Source organism: Melospiza georgiana, chromosome 8, assembly GCF_028018845.1.
Source record: "Melospiza georgiana isolate bMelGeo1 chromosome 8, bMelGeo1.pri, whole genome shotgun sequence".
Lineage (NCBI taxonomy): Eukaryota > Metazoa > Chordata > Aves > Passeriformes > Passerellidae > Melospiza > Melospiza georgiana.
The window spans coordinates 23841224-23854374 of record NC_080437.1 but is presented as its reverse complement, the minus strand read 5'-3'; the positions used below and the strand labels follow the sequence as shown (position 1 = coordinate 23854374).

The window sequence follows — 13151 nt, the reverse complement described above, 5'->3', positions numbered from 1 at the left end:
GTCAAGCTGCTCACGTATATCCCCTGTGCCTGACACAGCTTTCGGGATGGACCCTGCACTTTCACCAAGGAGCAGCACAAAGCAATATCTGAACTCAGCCCAAAGCTCCAGACCAAGTCACCCTTGGTCTGCAGAGCACAGTGTGTGCAGGGGTGAGCACAGAAAGTACCCATGGCACCATATCTTGCAGAGAGAAGGAGGTGTAGGCTGCAAGCACCCCGTAAACTCACTGGAAATCCACACATGATACATGCTAGGGTTGCCAGAGGGAAGGGTTTAAGTGCTGGGGTCAGCTTGGGGTGGCACTTCATAGACAGGAGGCTCTTTGTGCGCCTTATCCCAGGGAGGGACGTGGCACTCACCCAGTCAGAGGTGCAAAGGGCTGCCCAGTGAGGGGACATCACCCAGTCTTGGTGACCCTGAGCAGTGATCCTGTATCAACCCATAGGCTGGATGTGGGCAGAGCACACTTGGGAACACCAGAAAGAGCCCTGTGGTCCCAGGCACAGCCTCAGCCTGTGGGGAACCTTCCAGCCCCTAGCCCTGCTTACTTCCATCACTGCTAGACCTGAGGAGCACAGTCACATCCCACAGTGCACACAAACACACCATTTATTATTTGACACCAAAAATTACAGCCCTGGAAAGAGGCAGGTTCCCTGCAAAAATAAATAATCACATTTTTCAAGTGGAGGGTCTGTCCATTTCCTCCATCTGTGGGTGATGGGAGCTAATGCCTTGTGGAAGGCCTGGGGATTTTGTAGGAGTTGAATGTTGGTGGCCTGCAAAACCAAGGTCACATATGTCAGCCACAGAGGGGGGTAAGGGACAGCTCAGGATGCACTGGGATGGTCAAATATCATCCCACTCCTATCACCTAGCCCCACAGGAAATAGGGTATGGAGACACCTTTCCCAAACCCACCAGCTTGGGAGAGTGGGACCAGCAGCACCTCCAGTCTTGGGAGTGTGGGAAGATGATAGGGGACACCACAATTGCATGCACTACACAAGTCCCACCTTCACAGCCATCCCCTGGTACCAGCACACTCCTTGGTCCCCACCCCTCCCTCTGTCCCCTGACCCCCCTGTACCTACAGGGGCTGCTCCCCACCCCACAAAGGGACCTGTAAGTAGCTTACATCTCAAAGTCTTCATTCCTAGAGGGGAGAAAAAAGAGGAGACAGTGTTAGTGGGGCCAGAAGATGCCTTGTGGGACAGGACAACAGCTCATGGTAGGACATGGTCTCCCATGGGTGACAAAAGGAGAGCAAATGAGCTTCAGGGTGTTGTGGTCCCCTCCATCCTGGCTGTCTGATCTGATCAGAGAGCAGTGGCTCTTACAGGCCCCCAGATCATCAGTGCCCCTTCCCCAGGCAGGCAGAGCAGGGCCCCACGCTCAGCAGCACCAGCTCCCTGTGCCTCAGCTTGAGCTCCCTGAGGTTCCTGGGCAGCTGAGCCCGTGTCTCCAGCCAGCTCAGAGGGGTGGCAGGAGCTGGGGAACCCCCAGCACAGCAGCTGCACCACAGGGCCACGATGTAGCCCTCAGGAGTCAGAAATCCAGCTACAAACTGCTCACTATCCCCAGGGGTCAGTGCCTGTGCTGGTGGTGGAGCTGCCAGGCAGAGTGTCCCAGAGGGCTGGGGGACAGCCCCAGGACACTGGTGGCCACAGGCATGTGAGCAAGCACTGCACCCTCGTGGCAATGCCACCAACCACACAGCACACTGCATTCTGCACAGCATCCCTGGGCTCCCATGCCAGAGCTCCAGCACAAAAATGGTGCAAAACACAGTGAGTCAGGTGGTGGACTTGAGCCAGGCTGTGGCTGCAGCCCTGCCAGGCTCCTTCCTCCAAAGGGAATGCACCTTAGTCTGCCCTCCCTACCAGGAGGTTCAGAGCAGGCAGAGAAAAGCTCCAGAACATGCCCATCCTCAGAAGCTGAGGGCCCCAAGTCACCTCTCAGGTTCTCCCCAGCCCACATTGCTTTAGCATGAGCCCCACAGGCTACCACAGGACATGAAGGAGCAGGTGGCAGGGGGACCCCAGACCCAGTGTGGGCCCAGGGGCGGGGCTGCTCCTCACCTGTACACATCAGCAGTATCCATGCGGCGGTAAAACTTGGCAAGTCTGACAGACAGGACGATGCTGGGCAGCAGGAACAAGGTGCACCAGCCCAGGCTGAACCAGAAGGCATTCTGCAGAGGGTGCAGGAAGAGCCATGAGGTCCAGAGAGTGACTGGGAGCTTCTCTTCTGCTCCCAGTTCTCCCCAATGACCACCCACTCCTTCTCAGAGCCTGGCCCTTCCTCTTAGCCACAGCACTTTGCTGGGCAGGAGCTGAGCACTGCTTCCTGTGCATCCCTGATCCTTCCCTGCATCCCTTATCCTGTGCATGAGGAGGACAAGAGGACCTCAGTGCCACCCCGCAGGTGTGTGTCACTCTACACAGCGCTGCCCCACTCACCACAGAGTCCATGATATAGTCACAGCCAATGACCTCCACATCATCCAAGGACTGAGCTATGGGCTTGCAACGTGCCACATCTTTTGTCACCTGGGGACATGGTGGGGACAGCTTATGTCAGCATCCACCAAGCCTTGCAGCTCATTCTCCCTTTCTCTCCACTTCACTGAGGAAGGCTCAGCTTACCCTGCTCTTGGCCCATGAAATGTAGGTCTCAAAGAAATCCAACAGCTGCTCCAGGAAGGCCAATGTCTCCTGGAGGGGCAAGCACAGAGTGGAGATGTTGCACCACCAGCCCCCTCCATGTCAGGATCGGGGGGCTCTCAGACCACCTCAGCCCAGCAGCAACAGGGCTGAATGCTTCACCCCACCCTGGGATGCCATGAGGGAAGGGGGCACCCAGAGGAGACATTCAGGGAAGGCAGGATGAGCAGCCAGACAAGGTTTGGCTTCCCTGTATAGAGGGAGGCCTTGGTGAGGGGGTCTGGTGTGACCTGACAGCAGGGCAAGGCAAGCTCACGTTCTTGATGATGTTTGATGAGATGTTTGGCATCTCCCTATCCAGGAACTCCTGGGTTTTGTTGGCTTTGTCCAGTGCAGCTGTTGTCTGTCCCTGAGTGAAAGGTGCTCTCAGCACTGTGATCTAAGAGGGGTCTCTGCCCTTCACCAGCCCTGCAAGCAGCACTCCCTGGGGCAGAGCCTCTCAGAGCTGTGGTGCTCCCAGCAGTGACACACTGCTAGTGCCAGGTACACATTGGTAGTGCCAGGTACCTCAGGTGGAGGGAGCCTGTGCCTGCCAGGGTCCATGGCCTCCCTCCACCTTCATGGCCCCCATGAACAGCCCCTGCAGCACATGAAGAGTGCCACCGCAGCCCCCAGACTGCAGGTCAGCCCCACCACCTCCACTGCAGGACCTCGAGGGTGCTTTGCAGGGTGCCCAGGGCTGGCATGCACTCCCCTTGTGCAGCTTACCTCCAGCTGGGCAGCCCCACTCTGCACTGAGTGGATGTTCTCCTTCAGACTTTGCTGGGGACAGAGAAGGGGGATCAGAGGTGCAGCCCCAGACCCTGCCAGCAGGCTCTGAGCTCTAGGGAAGCCCAGCCCAGCATCCCCAGGACATGCCCCAGCGTCGCTCACCAGTGGCCCAGAGAAGTTCCCCTGCATCTCCTTTTCCAGATCTCTCAGTTCACGAGCATTATCTTCCAGGTCCTTCTTCACGTCTGTGCCCTGGAAGTGCTGCAGTCAGCAGTGCCCAGCTCTGGGCCTCCCCTCAACACCCAGGCAGGCACAGAGGAGCCCAGTAACCAGTGGCTTTGGGGACAGGCTGGCTATGGCCCCAGGGTCTCATGGTCTCTCACCATGTTTTCTGCCAGCTGCTCCAACTCTGCAGCCAGATCCAGGAGGCTTCTTTGGGTCATATTCTGATCCAGCTGGAAAAGGCAGAGACAGAGCCATGAGAATGAGAAATGAGGTTCACAAGGGGAGCTAAACCCCTTCTTTGTGGGACAGAGTGGAGCCAGGGCCCTCTAGGCAGAGGATGTGCCTTGTTACCCTAACAGGGTGCACAGATGGCAGAGGACTCTCCCAGCAGCAAAAAGGAGAGTGCAATAGAAGCTCCTCAACCCACATCCAATCCCCCCACCCCGATCCCAAGACCAGGCTACACCCAGCACACCTGCTCCAGGGTGAGGGTGAAGTTGGGAGGCTGTGCAGCCTGACTGGCCCTCAGCAGCAGGTCCTTCTGGCTCTGGTTGAGCAGGGAGATGGGGCTTAGGGTGATGTCCATCTTCTCAAAAGCTGCGGAGATGTTTCCTGCGTACTGCCAGAGCAAAGGGGGCCATGATGGGACATGTGCTGGCCCCTCACTGTCCCCTCAGCCCTTGTGCAAGAGTGTGAGTGTGAGCAGTGTGAGTAGTGTGCAAGAGTGTCAGTGAGTGTGAGTGGTGTGCAAGAGTGTGTGTGAGTGGTGTGAGCAGTGGGCAAGAGTGTGAGTGAGTGTGAGTAGTGTGCAAGAGTGTGAATAGTGTGGGTAGTGTGCAAGAGTGTGAGTGTGAGTAGCGTGCAAGAGTGTGAGTGTGCAAGAGTGTGAGTGAGTGTGAATAGTGTGCAAGAGTGTGAGTGTGAGTAGTGTGCCCTCAAGACCCCGGCACCCCATGCTCACCTGGCTGATATTCAGGAGCTCGTCCAGGGACACGCTCTGGTCCAAGTGCAGAGTTTGCCACAGGGAAGCGTCGTGCTGGCACTGCCTGCAGGATGGGCCATGGGGTTTAGAACAGGGCAGGTGAGGCCACCTTCTCCCAGGAGCATGTCCTCACCTGTGCAGGTAGGCTGCACCTTGCTCCTTCCCTGTGATCCGTGCCTACCCACAGCCTGGGAAGGCAGGGCAAGCTGCCCTGCTCCTGGAGATTATCTGAGGGCATTGAGCAGCTCTACCCCACCAAGGACACAGTGTCAGGGCTGGGACCCACCTGTATATCTCTGAGAAGTTTGTTGTGTCACCCTTCAGGCCCAGCAGCTCTGAGAGATTGAAGTTAGGGATCTTGCCAGGGGTGTCCAGGAGCTAAGAGCAAGGAAAGAGATGGAGAAACTAGACATAGTGCAGGACAGGACACCTTGGAAGAGCATCTCAAATGGCTAGTGCTGCCTCTGCCCCACCAGCAGCCCTCATTAGGAAGCAGTATCTCCAGGCAGTTTCCCCACAGCAAGCTTACCTGGAAGAGCTGCTGGTTGTGCCAGGACTCACAGAGGAGCATGTAAATGTTCCCCCCCAGCACGAAGGTGATCATCACCAGCAGCATGAGCAGCCAGTAGAAGATGAAACTGAAGCCAACCCCTCTGCCGGGACAGAAATGCCGTCACCGCCAGCAGCCCAGCACTGATGCTGACATTGCCCCAGCTCGCGGAGCCCAGGGGCTGCACATCCCTCACCCCCACAGTTGTGGGAACACCACCCTTCCCACAAGCTTGTCTCTGTTCTGCCTTTAGACCCCAGAGCACAACCAGGCTCTGCCCTGGAGCTTGGACTCCACAATAGCTCCCCACAGCTCTGGAAGCTGGCACTGCCCCGCAGAGCTGCAGGGCCCACGCTCACACTGCCAGGCCTTGCTGCCATCATGGGCCAAACGGGCTCCCCTCAAACGCCTCTCACCAGCACCATGATTGACCCTCAATTTACCACCTGCACGGGGAGTCACCATGGGACAGCCATTAAACCGCAGCAAAATGATGATTTAGGAACTTGAGTGTTCCCAGGGCAGCCCTGCCCACCCATCCCACCGCTCCCACATGTGGCCTTGGCAGCCAGCTGAGCCTCACGCCATGAAGAAGTTCCCGCCAGCATTGGAGAGGCTGCTGCGCTGTGTGGGCAGCACGCCTTCCTTCAGCCCCAGGGGCCCCAGCAGCAGCCCAAAAACGTTGCAGAGGACCACCAGCAGCACCGTGCAGCACAGGAGGGCACACAGGATCAACCTGGGGCAAGACAAAGGGCGGGAGTCAGGCAGCAGAACCTGGGACCCTCAGCAGCACCCTGCAGCCCACCGGCTGCCTTCATGGGGAGGAAAAAGGTCCCAGACAGCACAGCAGGGAAGGGGCATGTGTCTGCAAGGCACAGCTCTGAGTACCCTGCACCCACAACCCCACCACCCAGCAAAGCCCCACCTCCAGCAATGGGAGAAGCAGGAGCCCTAAAACCCCCCAGACAATGGGGTCCAGCCCCTCTCCCACCTGAGCCCATCCCAGGCCACGATCGGCTCCCTGTACTTCTCCAGCATGGATGTGGCATTGTTCACAAAGGCCCCAACTTTCTGCTCCACATCCAGGAGTGGCAACCTTTCCTGCAAGTTCCTGATCTCCTGCCTGATGAGGAGCAGCTGCTCCTGGCTCTCTGCAAGGAATGGGGACACGCTGACATTCTGAGCTGCTGCCCAGGTCCTGCAGGGCAGAGGGGATTCAGAAAGGATAGGAAAGGGGCAGTCATGGCCAAGGATGACATTGGCATGATGGACCTGGGGACAGCCAGGGCTGCAGGGAAGGCCTCCAGGAAAGAATGGCTTGAGAAGAGAGGAGGGAATCCTAGAAGAGGGAGAAGTCAGCACACAAAGCCCTGCTTACTTGCCACCACCTCTTGGGACTGCTCTTGCACCTTGTCAGGGGTCATGCCCAGCGTTGTGTTAACCTGCATCCAGGGAAGCACAGCATGAAACTCACATCCCTGCCTGCAATCCAGGGCTGAGCAGCACATCCCCTTGAACCCAGATCCTAGTAACACACAACAGCCAGCCTCCCCACAGCACCCAGTCCACCCTATCAGTGTGCAGGGATGGCTGGGACAGCGAGCAGACCTCTGGCCAGCCCTTCCCTCCGTGTGACACACTGAACTCCTGACAGAGCTCTTCCCCACCCACAGCTTGTCAGCACAGCCTCAGCAGCTGCAGGAGCACCTTTGTGCCTGGGTGAAGGAGACACCCCTTACCTCCTCTAAATCAGACTTTATGTTTGACTCAGAGACCTCACGCAGTGCCTGCAGCTGCTGCTCCACACCTGGGATCTGTGGGGAAGAGCCTGGGGTGAGGGAGCTGTAGGGGCTGGGGCAGGGGGCCCCTCACCCACCCCCTGCCCTCCTCACCGTGCTGAAGTTGGCACTGAAGGCGAGCCCCTCCAGGGACACTTGGCGGCAGGGGAGGCCGCATTTCTGCAGGGTGCCATTGAGCCTGTCCCTCAGGCTGACCAGCCCCTGGCTGTAGCTGCTCTGCAGCTCCTCGAGGTCTGAGCGGCGGATGGCAATCTTGGCAAAGGTGTCATTCAGTGTCTCCATCCCTGGGGAGAGAGCAGGGAGCTCACATCCTGTCACTGTGGCAGGGACTCCTTCTCATCCAGCTGAACCTTGGGAACCCATGAAAAAAGGCAACATAGGGGCACCCCCAAAGTCATGGCACTTGCCCCAGGGTGTGGTTGGGAGGCCAAAGGGATCCACCTCCATGGGATTCTTACCCAAAAATGCACCCACCCCTCTCTTGATCCCCCTGAGTCCCTTGCCAGTCTCCCAGGGATAGGGCCAGTACCTTGCAAGAGGCTCTGGAGAGATCCCAGAGCCCCATCCGTGATGTTCCTGATGCGGGAGGTGATTGTGCTGCCCAGTTTGGGCCCAATGTCTGCAGAGATGGGAGAGGTGGTGTCAATAACAGGTTCCCTGCAAGGTCCTGGGGCTTGCAGGAGAGCTGGTGAAAACACTGACACCACCAGCACTCCTCCCTCACCCACCCCCCAGGTGGGGGGCAATGGGAATATCCCCAGTCTCCCACCACCCACATCACCCTTCCCAGAGAGGAGCCTGAATAGGGAAAAGCAGAAACTGGAGCAGAGCTGGAGCTTGGAAGAGCCTGCAGACCCAGATCCTTTAGACATCCCCATAAGAACAAGCCCAGTGGCCTGCAGGGTCAGCAACCACCCACAGGGCAGAAAGGTAAACCCACACAACACTCCCACTGCCCAGGAACCCCCAGCCCTGGGGCAGCTCCCACAGGGCCCTGGCGATGCTCCAGCCCCTCCCGTCGCACACCCTCACCCTGCAGGCTGCGGTTGGCATAGCTCAGTGGGACATCGCTCTTGTCGATGACAAAATCAACTTGCTGCAGGGACAGAGATGTGGTGTCAGTGAGGGTGAGGAGCTTTCTCTGCTGCCAGCCCCTCTGCTGCCCTTCCCCCGGGGCTATTTGGGCTGCTCCTCCCGCCTGGCCCCTTGCCCCCAAGCCATGGCAGGGGGCCCGTGCGTGCCTGGGGGATGGAGGCCAGGTAGGTGTGGACGTTGTCCAGAGTGTTGTTCACATTGGGGAAGGTGCTCTTCACAGCCTGGGAGAAGCGGCTGTTGCTGATGAGGGCACAGACACCACCAGCCCTACAAGGCAAGGGGGGCAAGGTCAGTCCCAACGCTCCCCCCAGCACCCTCCAAATCCACCCACACAGACTCCAGCCTGCAAGGTCTGGAGCACACCAGTGACTCCTGCTCCCAGTGCACCCCAGCCCGTGCCCTGCCCCGAGGGACCAGAGAGGAGGGACGCAGGGAACTGGGGCAGGGCAGAGCCCGGCAGCCGTGGGGAAGCTGCGGGGAAAGGGCTGCGCGGTCTGCAGTCCGCAGCCCCCCGGGGCCAGCCCCCCACCGCCGCCGCTTCCTCCCCTTTGTCCCGCCGTGCCGCGATCTACTCGTGAACAATGGCAGCTTCCTGGCACGGCCGCCGAGCGCCGGCATTTCCAGCCACCCTGGGCTCCATCCGGAGCCTCCCGGGCCGCGCACTCACAGGAGCAAGGCGGAGAGCAGCAGCACGGAGGCCCAGAGCGCCCGGCGCCGGCAGCGCATCCGCCGGCGCTGCTTCTGGTACATGCGGCCCCCGCAGTGCCCGCAGCAGCGGCAGCAGCAGAAGCAGAATCCCACCAGCGGCACCAGGATGATGAGGAGGATTCCAATGGCCGCGCAGACCAGGAAACCCAGTTCATAGAGCAGCAGCTGGGATAGGAAGAATGAGAAGCAGCGTAACATTGGTCCCTCAGCTCTGCGCACCCTGTCCAGGCCCAAACAGACAAAATGGGTCCCCCAGGGAGCAGAACATGTCCCCTTGCTGCTGCTTGGCAACCAGGGCTCAGTCTCAGAGCAGCACCCACCAGTATCCCCCAGTCCACGGTGCTCTGGGGCTGCCAGCTCCCCGCCCCAGCTGCCTGCTCACCTCATTGATGTCATCTCGGCTGAACCCACTCTGGGACTGCTCAAAATTAATCAGCTCTGGGAGACAAGAAGCATAGAGGGCTGTGAGCAGGTGCTGGGCCCTGTGGAGCTGTCCAAGAGGGTCCCAGACCCTGCTCACCCCTCCCAGCCCAAGGCATCACCTGCAGCTCAGACCAGGTCTGAGTATGGCATTTTTCTCCCTTGCAGCTGCCCTCCCCAGCCATCACATCATGCAGCATTTTTGCACCTAGGAAAAGTGCTGCCAGCTCCCAGGCTCTCAGGGGTTCACAGAACAAGGGAGTTCCTCACCACTGTGGGCATAAGGGACACTGCCCTGGGGCTGCCCTCCTGCAGAGAAGTCCAAGGGCACTGCCGGTCAGAACTGAGTACTGGGGCAAAGGCCCACTGCCACGCTGCCTCTTTCATTCCCAGGGCTCTCCCTGCCTGTGCCACATGCCCTCATTACAAGCCTTGATGGCACCTGGGGACATTGATTGTACCCTGGTGTCTATGTGACACAGGTCCTGTGCTGCCAGCCACACCTTTTCCAGCATGTTGATGGTGAGCAGGGGTTGAAGCCAGGGAAGGAGGACACACAATGGCAGTACCCAGAGTGGCATTTCCCTCCAGGTGGGCAGCACTTGCCCCATGAATATGGAGCAGCTGCAGGATCCAGGTATCACCTGTGCAAACCTGCAGCTGCTTCGGGACAGAGCTGTGACAGCGACAGGAGCAAGGGCAAGTGCTGGCAGGCAGGGCAGTGCACAGGGAGAGCATGCTGACACCAGGACCCACTGCTTTTGGTGGCCAGCAAACACAGAGGGCTGCAAGACAGGCAAAGAGCCTGCAGGCAGAGTGGGGTTTGCTCTGCACATTTTTGGGGGCTTAGGATTAAGATACCTGGAGGGAGGATGGGGCAGGACTCTGCAAGGTGGCACTACCTCTAACACGTGTCCCGGGGCCCAGCTAACATAGCCCCACAGTTGTTATGGGGCATGAGCAGGACACGGCTGGCAATCCTTGGATCCCATTCCCGATGACCCCAGCCGCACCAGCCCCCTCTGCCAGCACCCACCTGTGGGCAGGGCGTTGGGCTGCACCAGCCGCAGGAAGCCGTGCGCCATCGCCACCAGCCCCGGCGTGCTGCTCCCCGGCGCCTCGGGGCCAGGGCCGTACGTGGGCTTCCAGACATCCCCCAGCTCCATCGCAGCAGCTCCTGTGGACACCCGGGCACCGAGAGGAGCTGTCGGTGTCGTCGGGGCTCGGGACCACCCAGCCTGCCCTGCCTCCTGCCTCCGACCAGGAAATGCAGACAGAAAAAATATCAGGCACCTGCCCGCTCCTGCCCGGAAGGACCGAGCTGCGGGAGAGCACCGAGGAAGGATGGGTGCACCCATCCCCACGCCTGTCAGCAGCGGGGTGGGAAGCCAGGCAGGAGGTACCCACGAGGGACCGGGGGCTGTGGGGGGCGAAGCGGATCCAGAGCACTCACCCAGTCCTCTGACACCTCTCTGCACCCACCGCTGCGGCAGGGTCCGGCCGCAGTGTGCCAGCGCCCAGGTCTGCGGTTTATTTAAGTTTCAGCGGTGATTGCTGACAAGCTGTTTGCAGGGGCAGGCGGCGATACCGGGATCGCCCCACCCTGCCCCTTACGGCTCTTGGCACCCGGCCGCCTCCCTGTACCGGGGTCAGGGTCACCACCGACCTGTCCCGACGCAGGCATGTCCCTCTCCTCCCTCTCCGCTAAGCTCCCCTGCCCGTGCTGGTTTCCTCCTGCCCCAGCCCAGGAGCTGGGTGGCCCGGGGTGATCCCGAGGGCAGCCGTCCCGCCCGCTCCGCCCCACACCATCTGCATCCTTTCGGGATGGGGTGCGTGGAGCCGTTCAGAGTTTCAACACAAACAAGCTGTAGCCACAGAAGCGGGTTTTGCATCTAAAAACCTTCCGAAATGGGGCACTGCGGCAAATCCGGCATTTTTCACTCACGTCCCGGTCCCTCCAAGCGGGGAACAGCCCCAGGAGTCCCCAGACAGGATTTTTCCCAAAGGCTGGGCCCCCGCTGGGCTCCATCCCCGCTCCCCGCGGAGCTTTCCCACGCCGCGCGGCTCCGTTCCCGCCCCGCCCGGAGCTCCGGGAACCGCAGCCGGAGGCAGGGGCGGGAGGGGCCGGAGGTCGCTCCCGGTTGTGCCGCGGACGCACCCGGCGGATCCCGGTGGCCCGGGGGTCCCGTCCCGGCAGGCGGAGCTCCCCAGCTGGGCACGGCTCCGCACCGAGCCCGCGGCGCGGGTGGCTCCGGGAGGTGCGGGAGGGCCGGACAGAGCCGCCCCTTCCGCCCCGGCCCGCCGGGGTCTGTCCGGCCCCGCCGGCCCCCGCTTCTGCCGAGGGGAAGCCCTCTGCCCACCCCTGCCCCGCTGCACCCTGGCAGCCCTCCTTCACCCGAGGGGCAGCCCTGCTCCTGTCCCAGCCCATCCTGGCATCCTGCATCTCCCCCAGAGACCCCGGCCCCTGCCCTGTCCCGCATGAGAGAGCCGGCCGCCCTCTACCTGGGGATGCTCTCTCCTTGTCCAAGAGAAGCAGCACTCACCCCACACTGCCAGAGCCACTGCTGGCCCCTCCGGCAGCGCCCTCTGCCATAGCAGCCTGGCCGAGAGCCCGCCCCGCTGCCCACCTTGCCCCTATGGCAGCCCTCTGCTGTGCCCTGTACCTCCCACCTCCTGCCCCAAAGTAGTGGAGCCCCCAGCACGGTGCTTGGCCCCTGCCATGTGCCCCTGCATGTGTCCCCGGGCTTTTGGACAGGACCAGCAGGGACTCTGAGTGAGCTGTACCTGCATGACCTTTGCATTGGGGGGCTCCCTGCCTCTCCAGCACCCACGGCTTGCTCATGGCCACCTCCAGTTACTGCTTAACTTTCCTTGGCACAAGCAGGCACCACTGCACTCCGTGACCTTAGGTGAAGGTGGCCCAGGGAGGAGGGCAGCCCTGCTTCAGGTTTTCTTCCTGGGCTGGCCCATGCTGGGTGCCAGTGTCATGTGAGACCCTCTGGCACAGCACTGGCACTGGGCAGAGCAGCAGAGGGCACAGATATATCCCAACAAAAAAGGGGAAAAAACACCCCAACAGCTAGTGAGTTTCCCGCAGCACTGGAGCTGATGTGGGGGAAGGAGGTTTGGGAGCTTCACAGGTACCCTTGGGCTTTCTAGCCACGACCTCAGGCCCCAAGTGTTGCCTTGGGGCCCTCCAGCAGCTCTTGGGGGCATGTGCAGGATCCAGCCAGGCATACGGAGGATCCATCACAGATGGCAGGATCTGATCCTGCAGGGCATCACTCCCTTCCCATCCAGGGCATCCCACTGAGGCCTGCCAGAGCTTGGGCATGTCAGAAACGAGGGTATTTATTGATGCCTCAGCTCTGGGTGCCACACCATGGGCTCACCGGGGCCACCCTGCCCTCCCCTGCCCAGCCATGAGCTCCTACCACAGCCCCTGTGTCCTGCAGCAGCCCAGCCTCAGCCCTGTCACAGCCTGGTGACATCCCTCACTGCAGATGTCAACCCAACCCCTGCTCCTGCTTTGAAGATAGAGGCCCTTCCTGCTCTCACCCTCTGCTGCATCAGCCCTGTTCTACAAACATGGTTTCCCCCCTATTCATAATAAAACTGGCACAGGGCACCCCAGCTTCTGTAAGGAGGTTGTTATAGCCCCCTGTCCCTCCTTTGCTCCCCCCAGGACACCTCCATGCTGCTGAGCTGCTCCTGCCCTGCTCCCAGGCAGGATTACAGGGCCCCCACTGCTCCCCAGGGAACGTGCCCATCACCTTGGTGTCCTGGCAGGCCTCGAGCTGCTTGTTTGCTCTGCCTGGGGGATTGGGGCCATTTCCCAGCAACCCAGCACCTTACCCTTGCTGGGATTTCTGCTCTCCATGGCATGGCAGGGAGCCAGCCATGACTGTGGCGTGCCTGGGAACCAGCAGGCA

At 60.5% G+C, this 13151-nt stretch overlaps 1 protein-coding gene across 1 annotated transcript; it reads right to left on the bottom strand.

Moving 5' to 3' along the window:
* Window positions 1–594: 594 nt before the first annotated feature.
* On the bottom strand, window positions 595–10432 carry LOC131086437 (prominin-1-A-like). The gene is made up of 24 exons (XM_058029452.1): window positions 10256–10432; window positions 9182–9237; window positions 8759–8964; window positions 8238–8358; window positions 8029–8092; window positions 7526–7615; window positions 7090–7280; window positions 6937–7011; window positions 6576–6639; window positions 6189–6348; window positions 5781–5933; window positions 5177–5300; window positions 4934–5025; window positions 4627–4711; window positions 4141–4284; window positions 3824–3895; window positions 3603–3692; window positions 3438–3491; window positions 2986–3078; window positions 2652–2720; window positions 2466–2555; window positions 2085–2197; window positions 1142–1159; window positions 595–782 (listed from the first exon to the last, which is right to left on the bottom strand). Exons 1-24 carry the CDS (start codon window positions 10383–10385, stop codon window positions 731–733), a joined length of 2406 nt encoding a protein of 801 aa, XP_057885435.1. The 5' UTR covers window positions 10386–10432; the 3' UTR covers window positions 595–730.
* Window positions 10433–13151: the final 2719 nt, after the last annotated feature.